This window comes from Mus musculus, chromosome 13 (genome assembly GCF_000001635.26).
Source record: "Mus musculus strain C57BL/6J chromosome 13, GRCm38.p6 C57BL/6J".
Classification (NCBI taxonomy): domain Eukaryota; kingdom Metazoa; phylum Chordata; class Mammalia; order Rodentia; family Muridae; genus Mus; species Mus musculus.
The window spans coordinates 112,356,212-112,369,247 of NC_000079.6; the positions used below are offsets into that span (position 1 = coordinate 112,356,212).

General features: G+C 43.1%; 1 protein-coding gene and 1 long non-coding RNA gene across 9 annotated transcripts in view; one reads left to right on the forward strand and one right to left on the reverse strand.

Annotated features, from left to right (window-relative positions):
* The window catches only part of Ankrd55 (ankyrin repeat domain 55), a 95,555-nt gene that overhangs the window by 67,761 nt on the left and 14,758 nt on the right, over nucleotides 1-13,036 (forward strand). For 6 of the 8 annotated variants that reach the window (NM_001168403.1, NM_029898.3, XM_017315638.2 and 3 more), the window contains 2 exons: nucleotides 7,204-7,371; nucleotides 11,473-12,137. In NM_001168403.1, coding sequence (NP_001161875.1) covers nucleotides 7,204-7,371; nucleotides 11,473-12,137 — 833 coding nt within the window. Of the gene's footprint in view, nucleotides 1-266; nucleotides 320-1,815; nucleotides 2,013-7,203; nucleotides 7,372-11,472; nucleotides 12,138-13,036 lie in introns of those variants that run through there. The other 2 variants (XM_006517792.3, XM_017315640.2) reach the window with 2 other exon arrangements.
* On the reverse strand, nucleotides 314-8,410 carry Gm48837. Its single transcript, XR_003950502.1, has 3 exons — nucleotides 8,312-8,410; nucleotides 720-2,217; nucleotides 314-448 (listed from the first exon to the last, which is right to left on the reverse strand). It is a non-coding gene; the product is annotated as a predicted gene, 48837 (long non-coding RNA).

The window sequence follows — 13,036 nt, forward strand, 5'->3', positions numbered from 1 at the left end:
TGCCTGAGACAACAAGCCCTGCTCTATTTTAGTAAGAGGAGGAAGAATCATTGTTGTGGAGAGCGGTGACTACAGCGCTGTCAGATTTTCCACTTTCCACTGAACACAGGCAGTGTTCTCAGAAGGAGAGCTGTTGAGCTACGCGGGCCCTGGTTCTTAATGAAGTTCGTATTTTCTTCTCGCCTGAGTTATATTGTAATGGCCATAATTTCTTATCCAGAGTATAAGAGGTATTTTAATTTAAAGCCATGGACCTTACTAATGAGGATTTTCTTTTCAGTCGTTGATGGCGCTGGCAAAGGAATCTGGGACGGGAAAGGTAAAATGACTTGTCGCGCACGGGGCGTGTTTGGAACCCAGTGGCGGATTGCACTAGCATCTTGTAAACATAGCGCTCATCACTTATAATGATGTGCTTACTCACTTTTGTCTAGATTAGGCACCGAGCCTACAGAAATGTAAGGAAAAAAAACAACAATAAGTAGAACTATTAGAAATACATGTAAGGATTACAAACTATCTGAGGGTGTATTTAACATTTTCTGTTAAAGTACTAAGTACATAATCTTTGACATCCCACAAGAACACCTCCCCCTGATATCTTGAATTCTGTTTGTGTGTGTGTGTGTGTGTGTGTGTGTGTGTGTGTGTGTGTGTGTGTGTGTTGGGGAGAAAAGAGTCATGTTTCATGGAGATCTCAGAGGCTGTAATTAGCTAACCTGATGATCTTTTTTATTGAAGTTGAAGTCTGCTTTTTCCCTAAGAACAGGTGTTGATCCTGAGGAGGTAAGAAAGGGGGGTGTCAGTGAGATGAGGCAAGACATAAGAGATCCATAAAGAGAAAAGAACACATTTTAGCATCAGGAGAGGAAAAGAAGTTTGCCTACTTTAAAAGTTGCTAGAACCAACTCAGAGCAGATGCCTCCCAGTTTTTCAGTACTGCAACCATTATCCTGGGTCTCAGAGAAGCAAGCAAGCCTGGAGAGGGAAATCAATACAGTTGATTGGGTGGGGTGAGAAGGGAAGTCCAGTTTCCTGGAGGCTCCATGCCACTGGCTAAAACATTTGTGTATTCTCCATCTTGTATTCTCATGTTGACCACGACACTCTGTCTGTCCCATTGAAACCATGAGATTCTGTTAATAGTTGAACTGTCCAAAAGTCAACACAAGCTTAAGTCATCTCTCCACCTCTTTTCATCTTTTCCTCTTCTAGCGAAAGATTTTGCTAAAGAAAGACTTTGTGGGAAGAGGAGAAAAATAAATTTGCAATAAGAGATGGGTAGGGGGGAGGGAGAAAAGAGAGAGAATTTAGAGCACTCATCTGCTGTACATTAAGGCACATCAGAAAGTAGGCAATGGTGTTATACCCTGAAACCATAGCCCTCAGGAGGCTGAAGTAGGAGAATCACAAACTGGAGGCCAGCACGGGCTATAGCATGAGACTGTCTCAAAAACACCCCATTCAAAAAATGGCCAGCAGGACGGCTCAGAAGATAAAGGCTCTTGCCACCAAGTCGCATAAACTTAGCTCTATCCTACATAACGGAAGGAGGGAACAGAGTACCACAGTTATTCTCAGATCTCCATCCAAGTGTCATGATACACAAGCATGCACGAATGTACCCACATAAAATAAATAAATGTAGGGGGACAGCTAAGTCACAAAATATGATGTTTAGGTATGATAGTACTCACCGAAGATTAATGCCTTCTCACAAATACGGCAGAAGCAGCCCGTGTGTTTCAAATGCCCCAAATGTCATCAGTCTATGAAGTCATAACTAACTTCAATAAACAACTTGTTTCTCTTCAGGGAGGACAGCCTTTTATCAGATTCTCCTCCCTACATACTTCTGGGAATTCTCCATGGATGTTTACAGACTTAAATCAACCCTTCGCTACCGAGAGCTGGAGCAACCTTGCACCCTTCCTCCCATCATCCCTCACCACCCAGAGACCAACCACCACATCACCCAGTGCTGCTCTCTGCTCAATTGCCTTACATCACAGGTCCTGACTTTTCCCTCCTCATTGCAATGGCTGAGGCCAGCCTGCTGTCCCTGCAGGGTGATCCTGCAGCCTCAAGATAGGAAAGGAACTGTAGGTCAGACAGCTCAGAACCGGTGTCACAGATTTGCCACGGAGGCTCTCAGTATGTGAGTCGGAGGTGTTGTCAGTCTGTTCCTCTCGGTTCTCCGTACCCCTTCCGTGATGGCTAGAGGAATTAAAACAGTTGGTCTTAACAAATGTAAGGCAGGATTTATTTTGCAAACCTTCAAAATGAATTGTTGCATGCTAGTAGCCCGACTAGACCAGTGTTCAACCCTCTATCGACTGAATTTATTGACAATTTTTTTTTCTCTAGATGGAGGGAGCAATCTGCATAGCCTCCTCTTTAAAATCTTGTCCAGAGAACTCTTTTAAGTAGAACGGAGCAAATTCTACCTATTTCATATGGAGATCATATTCAGATGCAGGGCGATGTATCACTGAATTGATGAAACATTGCCCTCTAAGTCCTCAACCTGTGGGTCACAACCCCTTTGAGGTTACGTATCAGATATCCTATATATCAGATATTTATATCACAATCCATAATAGTTATGAAGTAATACCGAAAATAATTTTATGGTTGGGGGAGCACCTCAACATGAAGAACTATATTAAAGGTTCACAGCACTAGGTAGGTGGAGAACCACTGCTCCAGTTGACCAGTTGAGAACCACTACTGTCATAAAGGGCAGAGGGATAGTTAACAGACAGAGAACATGATCAGAGGATGTGGGACCAAGGCCAACAGTATGTACCGAGGTACTCAGGTCCAAGGCTCTTCTCAGACCTCTTCCAGGTGCTCCCACACCTGAGGCTAGCTTGACCCTCTCCGGCATGCTCAGGACCCTGGCCCCATAACCAGGAGAGCCTGCCATGACCATGCCCTTCCATGCTGCCCCAAGACTGCCTCCTTTTCTGATTGAGAGACAGGAAGCTTGGTCATTCTCTGCAAGGGAGACCTCATTCACAGTAATGACATATCTTTGCCTTCCTGATCCCAGTCTCCAGAAAGAAAAAAAAATAGCCAGAGCCTGTCAGTGTGACGTTATATCATCAAAATGGGGCCTATCAAATCTTGACTAAAACTATAGTAGATTCGAGTGCCTCGTCTCTTCCCATACTGTTTTCCAAAAGCCTAATGGCTGAGGCTTCTCATCGCCTCTGATCTGATAGAAATTTCCCAGCAACTGCAAAACTACAAGTTCAAAAACTTCTGAGCACAGAGCAACGTAGAGCTACAGCTAAGGAAGAAGCATGCAGTTAATACAGAGATAAAACATGCTCTCTGCACCCCAACCCACTCAGAGGTTAACTCTTTATATGTGTTAGCTTAGCCACAGAGCCCCAAAACTTCTGCTTTAAATGAAAGGTTCTAATGCACACTGGAATGCTTAAAGAAACCCCCCCCCAACAGGCTATCAAATGAACTGTCCAAATTCTCACTCCTCATAGAGCTTTGAGAAGCCACAGTACAGTGTTACCCAGAGTTGATTTGTCCATAGGATAATAAAGAGGGTAAGATCATCAAAGGATCCTTTTAGCACCCATTTGCCTGAGACCCTATGGAGCTTGGGTGCCGGGGTGTGTGCTGTAGATACAAACAACACAGTAAGTGAAACGTTCTTATTTCCTTCTTCCATGCAGTGTAAAGTACATCCAAGGAAAAGAGTGGAATACTCACTATATACAGTATGAGTGCTTTGTTAAGACCAAGATTCTTAAAAATAATAATAACAATTATATTACCTATAATTTAATCCTTTTTTCCAGCATGGAATTAAACCTGGGCCCTCAGTATGCTAAGCAAGCACGCTGCCACTGAGATATCAAACCAGCCCTATAATTTCTCATGTTTACCATCTAAGTATGGTAACCTCCATCCCTTTTAGGTTGATTATAGAATTTTCACAACACTAAAACATCTAAGAATAGAGGTGAGAGATGATCCTCTTGATACATGTCTTTGTCCTTTCCATCTGATGAGGCTTCACTCTCTGGGCTGTTCATTGGAGCATGGTGATCGTGAGCTGCAGGGGTCCCATTGGCTAGACACATCACTCTGACAGGCCCCTCCCTCCCACTAGCTCCACTGAAGAAGCTAAGTCCTAGGATCTATTGTTTAGCCCAGTAGGCCTTTATGCTCTCATCAACCTTGGTTTTTAATGGTACTGGGTTTCAAATCCAGTGCCTGGCACATGGTATGGAATGCTCTACTATAGAGCTATATTCTCAGCGCTCTATCACCCTTATGTCATATCTAAGGGAGGACTCTTTGTCTAAGATTGGGGAACCCAACTCCATTTATATGTGCAGTTAGATAACTTGCCTTTGCTTCAGATCTACTCGAAGTTTTGAGCCTGGCTTTTGGAAGCAGAAAAACATTACTCGCCATGTTTACCCTGCCACACCTCTCCCTTAAGATTAAGGACAAAGCCAACCATGCCTGTAAATAGAGGACAGGAGAAAAGTGTAAAATACACAGTTACGTTAACCAGGCAGTGGTGGTGCACGAGTTTAATCTCAGTACCCGGGGAGGAAGAGACAGACTAATCAAGGCCAGCTTAGTCCACAGCGTGAGCTCGAGGATGGCCAGTGATACACACAGAGAAACTGTATCTCAAAAAAATAAAACAACAACAACAACAAAAAAAGCCAGAAAGAATATACAATCAATCACACTAATAAATGGTATTGAGAAAATGGGCCACGAATTAGAAAGGCATATATCACACATACCCAGAGATAGGAATTTACTATCTAACCTTGGCTAGCCTCAAACTTCTAATCATGGTGCCTGGGCTTACTGATGCTGAAATTATAAAGGTGAGCACCATGTCAAAGCACATTTCTTATTTTTAATCTAAATAAATCTAAAAAAAATTGCTAATTTTTCTTTTTAATCTATATCCACACAAAAAAAAATCCCATTGTTTGGTTCTTAACTTTTAGCTTGTATAGATTATGTGCAAACACAACCAAAGTCAGAAGAGCCCCATTAACCCCAATGCTGCCTTGTTATAGTGGCATATCCCCCCATCCTAAGCCCTGGCAACCATAGATTAGTTCTCTCTATAGTTTCTTCCTTCTGAAATGTCATATACATGTGACTGTAGGTTGACTGTCCCTTAGCCGCCATGTTGTGATGGGAAGTATTTCAGATTTCTGAATTGTTGCGATTTGGGAAGACTTTCCTAAATATCATGAGACATCTTAAAATGAAACCAATTGTAAACACAAAATGTGTTTAAGCACATAGCCTGAAGGGAATTCTACACAGCATCTTAAGCGCACTTAAACTTCAGCTCTGACTTGTCATACAGGGTCAGATATTGAATTTTTCCCTTGTGACATCCAACACGTCAATGTTCAGAGCACCTCAGATTTCAGGTCTTTACAGGAGGGAAGGTCACTTTTGAGATTGGCCCATGTCACTTAGTAGAATGCACTTGGGGCTCATCTTGACTGTCACACATTGGCAGCCTGTTGGGTCTGTCGTTGGGTCATATTCCACAGTATAGAGGAACCAGTTTGTTTATCCACTAGCCCATGGAAGGTTGGTGGCTTGCTTCCAGTTTGGGGAAGTTATGGTACCGTTGCTATAAACATTTGAGAGCCAAATTTTCATTTCTCTACCTAGGTAACTAGAAGTGGGGATTTCTGGGTCACATATTCGGGATATATTAAGCCTGTAAAACTTCTGCTAAGGTGTTCGGCAAGTTCCAGATCTTCTGCGTTTTTACCACCATCAATTATTACGAAGTTCTGTTGGGGTTTTGCCTTATTTTAGACATTTAAACAGGCAGGTGGTATCTCTTTGCCATTTAAATTTGCATTTCCCTAATGATAATTTTGGTGTTGTCGAGGCAGGGTCTCTGTAGGGCAGATTGGCCTGGAACTCACTATGAAGCCCAGACTGGCCTCAAACTCAAACAGAAATCCTCCTTCTTCCCGTCCTGCATTCTAGGACTCCAGGTGTGTGCCACCATGCTGCCTTGACAAAGTGTCTTTGAACCTGTGGCATTTCATCTTGAATATCTCGCCACCCATACATCTTTTCTGGTGAAATGTCTATTGTAATCTTCTGCCATTCTTCAAGAGTTTGTTTTCTTGTCATTCAGCTCTGAAAGCTGATATACATTCTAATTATAAGCCTTCTGTTACAAATCATGTGTGATTTGTAAATATTTCCTCCTGTTGTCTGAGTCGTCTTTAGTTTATTAAGAAAACACTGGTTTTACAATTTAAAAAAAAATAGTTGAGTGTTGGTGACTATTTGTCTTCTGGTTAAAAAAGTATGTTCTAAATATGAAAGAGATAAATTGAAATGCAATTAAATGTGAATGGTTTTCATTTTTATAAAAAAATCACTAAAAACAAGATTGAATAACAAAACTTTTGAAGTTTGTATAGATGATCAATAAATGATCAGTATCTTTAATATGTAAATACCCCCACTTAAATTACTAAGGAAAACACTAATACTCTAAAAGAAAAATAGAAACTGTCTATAGTATGACACATGCCTATAATACCAGCATTAGGAAGGCTGAGGCAGGAGGATTTTATATTCAGGGCTAGTTCATGCTATACAGTATGTATCTACCTTTTTTATAAATAAAAAATAAATAAATAAAAAGGCAAAAATAAACAAAAAGCATTAAGAATGACTTCAGTGAGGAAATTTAAATGGCAAATTCAGCCTTTCTATAAAGAAATGCATAGGAAAACAACATCCAAGAATCATTTTGCCAACCAAATTAACAAAGATCTTAAAGACTGAGACATACTTCGGCGTTCAAGAAGTAAGGATTCAGCTGTAAGAAGGTAAACTGTGTCAGCGTTCCTAGAAGGCAGTTGGCCTTGTGAATAAAGAGCCTTAAAACCACTCATACTTCCTCTTCTAGGGCATTCTTAGGAAAAACAGAGATGGGAAAGGCCGAGAGGCTGCACAGAGGTAGAGGGAAGTGTGGCGCACACACATGCATGCACACACATGCATGCACACACCCTCTCCTCCCCATGCTGGGTCCATGTGCCCTGTTTCACACTGTGGATCTAAGGCTGTTGTCTTCCTTCTGCCTGACTCTGGCTAAGCAGCCTACAAGGCTCTGACTCAGCCCCTCGTGGTTCCTCTCTGTCATCCCTCCAGGACACCCCTGCACTGGGCTGCAGCTTCTGGAAAGGCAGAATGTGTCCAGTCACTGCTGGATCTGGGCATGGACAGCAACCTAAGGGACATTAACGAGAGCACGCCCCTGGCCTACGCCTTGTACTGCGGTCACACGGCCTGTGTCCGGCTCCTTTCCCGAGAAGGCCGGTGAGTGTATCCACTGTCCTCCTCTCAAAGATTTACAACATTAAAGTTTTTATAAACCACCAACATGTAAACCCAGCAATAATAATAATAGTGTGTGTGTGTGTGTGTGTGTGTGTGTGTGTGTGTGTGTGTGAGAGAGAGAGAGAGAGAGAGAGAGAGAGAGAGAGAGAGAGAGAGAGAGAGCGCGGGCATGGTTGGGGGGAAGGAGATAAAGGTTAGAAAATAGCTTTCAGTGTGAGTTCCAAAGCTGAAACTTATGTCATCAGACTTGATGACAGACATTTTTATCCACTGAGCCATCTAGCTGGCTGCGGTAATTTAATAGTATGAGAGTTACATAAGTAGCATTATTAATTATCCAATTAATTATGTACACTTGCTGTCATCTAGCATACAGTGAAATGGTCTCCATTGTGTGGCACTCAATGATAGTAACAAGCTTGAATCCATCAGCTATGGTTCAAAGAACTTACCCCCTCCCCCACTTTCTTCCTGCTTTTGCCTTAAATCACTTCTTCCAGAATTATTTTACACTCTCAACACTTCCTGAAGATGCCAAAGAGCTTGTAAAGTCTAAGTCACACCTACCACCATTATGGTGTCAAAATATTTAACTGAGAAAATTTCCATGAAGTTATTTGTTTTGTTATTTGTTTAAGTACTAATAAATATGTGATTGCTACGTGTTAGAACAAAAACCACATTTTAATTAAAACAATATTGCAGTTGTAATCCTGGGATTCTGGAATCCAAAGCAGGAGAATCGTTTGGGGCCAGTTTGAGCTATCTGTGTAAGGAGACACCAGCAGTAAATGAATGAATAAACAAATAACTTTTCATTTCATTTAGTTTGCTATTTTCCAAAACAAAGAAAATTAGTAAGAGCAGCCCAGTTTTACGTTCTTGGCATATTAATTACATTCTTGACAATTAAACCAACCTTGCTTGAAGCTTGCACTGTGGTACACAAATTTCATCTGGTCAAAGCCCAACATCAATAAGGAGAGAAGTTTTCTTTTCTTTTCTTTTTCTTTTTTATTTTGTTTTTTGTTTTGTTTTGGTTTTTGAGACAGGGTTTCTCTGTATAGACCAGGCTGGCCTCGAACTCAGAAATCCGCCTGCCTCTGCCTCCCAAGTGCTGGAATTAAAGGCGTGCACGACCACCGCCTGGCAATAAAGAGAGAAATTAATGCCACCAAAATTTTTCCTCCTCTTGTCACACTAGGACTGATTACTATTCAGTCTACAAGTCTGTGTCCCTCTGGACTGGGCTTTTTTTTCATGCAAATCTGTACAAGCTTTCAACATTAGAATTCCAAATCCTACAGTGGGGGTGGGGGGATGTGGGGGCTGGGGGATGGGGCTGGTGGGGATCAGATCTCAAGGCAAGATAATGTCATCACATCTACCTGGCTACTGTCCAAGAACAAAATTCAGTTTAAGCACTGCTCCTGCAAACAGCACGCATCAGTTGTTAGGTGCTGTGCTCATTGCAGAATGAGACTGAGAAAACAGGGACACGGCCTCAACAAAATGTCCAATCAGTGGCGTGCTCAAAAGAACAAAAAAACATAATAATAAATAAAATATAAAATGAAAATATGTAAAAAGTCAAGAAATTTTCCCAATCCTGATTTCAAACCGAGTAGAGTGTACGTCTATACGCACTAAAAAAGTGTTTCATTTATAAATTCAGAAGCAGCAGCAGATCACTGCACTAGTCCAGAAACTATTATGAAAAAAACAAATGAAGACAATAGATTAAAAAATTTAGTCAGCTTTTTCCTTTTCTCAGCTTCTTATATGACACCGCTGGTAAGATGAACACTCTGGAAAACCTTGTGTCTTAGCCACACCCACTAAATTTTTCTAGAATTCCACGTGTTGTTTCATCGTTCATATACTCTGCTACATGGCCAACTGAGTGACTTGGGGAGTCTCCATTCCGGGCAGTCATTCATTTGGCCATGTGACTTCCACAGTGAAAGGGAGATTTAAAAACGTATTAACAATTTAAAAATAGAAATGGCTCTGTGTGTGTGTGTGTGTGTGTGTGTGTGTGTGTGTGTGTGTGTGTGTGTGTATACATTCATAGTGAGAAAATATCCATTGTCTGCATCCAAATTTAATGCTGGTGTGTTTCAAACAGACTAGAGCATCTCGCTCCGAAGGGTAATATTGTAGTCTCCCTCTTGGCAGCTGCATGCGGGTCCAGCACTGGGGTCCAACTTCATGGTTGATCCCCACTGCAGAAAGCAATGGCTTGACTAGGCCTCAAAAGAGAATAGCCCAGACTTTCCAAAGTGCTAAACCGGAGCAGCGCCTCAGGGAAACTCAGCTCGAGCCAGCTGCCAGGCAGCTGCTGCTACCCCTTTCCCATCTGAGTCTGCTTGTGTGTTGAGCATTGCTCACAGCTGCCACACCCAGCCTCTGGCACACACAACTTCCTCTTCCCTGGAGCTCAAACTCTAGGTCCTCTCTGCCTGTTTCCTCTACCAGAGGATTTTTCAGAACCATATTTAGGGTTTTGGGTTTTTTTTTTGTTTTTTTTTTTTTTTTTTTGAGATGTGAAAAACAAACGGCATAAGACAAGCAAGATTCTAAGGTGCGCCATACCAGTACTGCTGGAATTCTGGGAGCACTCACTCAAAAGATAGAAAACGACAGCTTCCCGCCTCTTTCTGCCATATGAGGCCTGAACTTACACCTTACGTTAATCCTGAGATTTGCCAGAGAAAAACCAACTCCACCATTTTGGGCCAAATTTGAAGCAAGCTTTATTAAATATTAAATTCTGACCAAAAGATGGACTTTGGTCAGGACCACTCCCTGGAATTTCCAGCTGAGAAACAAATCTTGCAGGGGTTTATAAAAAGAAACCTATAGTCCACCACAGGAGACTTTTGTTATATAGCAAGAACTACAACTCCCAGCATTCCAGGAGGTTACCTGGTCCTCGGGCAAGTGGAGCTTACAGGTGAAGTTTCAAGCTTCACCTGCAGTGAGAGGCTCTGTCTCTAATTAATTAAAGTTGGACAGGAGACATGGTTCAGCAGGTCAAAGGGGCTTGCTGTGCAAGCTTGCGCTAAAGTTCTGTCCTTCGAAGGCCACACAAAGGTCAAAGGGAGAACCAGAAACATAGATTTAGCTCACCTCAAAGTCTCGAAGATGAAGTTGTCATAGAAACAGAACACATCAAGTTGCAAATCAAGGCAAATACATTGATGGAAACTTTGGTAGACATGTTAGAAGAGAGCAGGGGAGTTTCTGCTAAGGCCTCAGGTACTTTCTGCCATTCTCAGCCTTTTGGTTGATTGCTCATACCACATGATTGATGTAGAGGGTCAGAGAAGAGGAACCAATGGCTACTAAAAGGGTATTAAATGTGCTGAGATAATTTGACTCTGGACTTGTAACATTGCAACCCCCCAGGGGTTGTGGGGGGAAGGGGATGGGAAGTGCAGCTTCTCCCTGAAAACTCTTATTCATACACACAATTGTAAATAAATATCAAAGATTAAATAAATAGGTAAGGTTGACAGACACAGAGGAAGACACACCATATCAATCTCTAACCTCCACATGCAGAGAGAGGAGAAAGGAGGGAGAAGGGGGGGAGGGAGGCAGAGGAGGGGGGTGAGAGCAGAGTTGGGGTGAAATGACTTCCTTCCATGCATTATAGGGGTACAGTACATAAATGTATGCTGCTGCCAAAAAACAACAACAACAAAATAATGGGGGGCAGGGATGAACCCAGCCCCTGAGAGATGTGGGTAGCCCATGACCATGAGTACAGAACTCAAGAGCCTGAAGCTAAGAGATTACAAGTTTGAGGCTACGTTATGTGGAGTCCCCACCTCAGAGAGAGAGGAGAGAGAAGGGAGGGGGAAGGGGATGTGTGTGCTGAGGTACCACCTATGTAAGGAGTTAATAGAAAATGGGAGTTCTTATGCAAAACCTTGACTTGAAGACAATGGGCATGTGTGCATGAGCCCAGGCTAGCTCATCAAGCAGATGGAATGGGGTTTGGGGTGTCCTATCTTGTCCTCTCCCCCATTTCCTGTCCTCACATGGCATTCTTGTTCTTTCCCATTCCTCTAGAGCAGAGCCTGCTAGGCCTCTTCCCTCCCAAAACAGCCAACCCCAAAAGAAGGAAGGACGATTCAGCATGCTCAACCAAATCTTCTGCAAAAACAAGAAAGAGGAGCAGAAAGCCCATCAGAAAGACCAGAGCAGGGCCAGACCTAAGGAGGAGGAGACCTCGGAAGTCAATGACATCATCGCCACCTTTGACAGTGTCGTGGATACCAACTGCCAAGGTCAGCCTGGTGACCAGGTGGACATGGTTGTCTTTAAGAAGAGGACCTCGGAGAATTCAAAGTATCTCTTGCCAGAAAAGAAATCCCTGGCCCGCAAGGGGCTCCCACCAATCAGAACCCAGAGTCTCCCACCCATCACCCTGGGCGGTCACTTCCTGACAGCCTCCCAGGGAGCCGTGTCCCATGCTGGCCTGAACGCTGGTCCTCAGCATACTGCCCAGCGTTCTCAGAAAAGTCGAAGCGAACAGGACTTATTAAATAATAGGACTGGCTGCCCGGTGTCACTAGAGAATCCTTGGAAGGGTGACACCAGGCAGGTGTTCTCCTGCAAGGCTTGGACCGTGTCTTCTTCTGATAAGTTACTAGACAGGCTGTTCGCTGGCCAGCCTGGTCACCAGGAGCTCTCTGGGCCACCACATCTTCCTCATCTACATAATCCCTCATCAGGTAATGGCCTTCATTCTCTCTCCTCAAGGCCTCCCTCACACTTGTAGAGTTAAGCTAGTAACTGCCAGGTGAGTAGCCTGCAGGCAAGAGCAATAAAAAAACGGGAACTACAGCCACTTTTAATTTTGTCCTAGTTTGAAGATTTCTGGGAAGTGAAAACCTTCAGCTTTTCTACCCTGAATGGGCTGAGGTAAAAGAGTATTGCGGTTCCTCTAAAAGACATTCTTCCCCGGAGTTGTGTAGCCGGCTCATTCCCAAGACATTAATTTATTTGTATGGTTAGTTAGTCTTGTGTTTTAAATCATCATTCAGTCCCCACTCACAATCCACCCCTAGCAAACCATTGTTAGGATAAATGGCCTTGCTTGAACCTGTGTAGAATGGCAACATAGTTGCACGTTTATGGTTTGTGTCTCCCCACACACCAAAGGCTTGCATGGCTGCTCTCCCTCTCCCTTCTTACCTCATCCACAGCTACCAGCGCATTCAGGTTTTGCTTACGCTTCCAGATACATTTTATGCATTTGTGTTTACGTCTTTTTTTATGAGCATAAAAGCGCCCTCTCTCATCCTCTCCCATCCCACTGCTACTGACGGGTTCCGGGAGTCTCAGCTTGGGTTCCGGGAGTCTCAGCTTTTCTGTGTGACTGTTTTGCTCTCAAACTCAAGTAACTTTGTCCTGGGCTTTAAAAATAATTTCTTCAAATAAACACGCACTATGTAGGCATACCCTTGTAAGAGTTATCATACTAAAGAACTTAAGAGTTTGTTACTCACAACATTGATCCCAGCACTCAGAAGCCAGAGGTGGGTGGATCTCTGTGAATGTGTGTCAAGGCCAGCCTGATCTACATAGTGAGATCCTGGCCAGCCTGGTCTCCATAGTGAGGCTCTTTCTC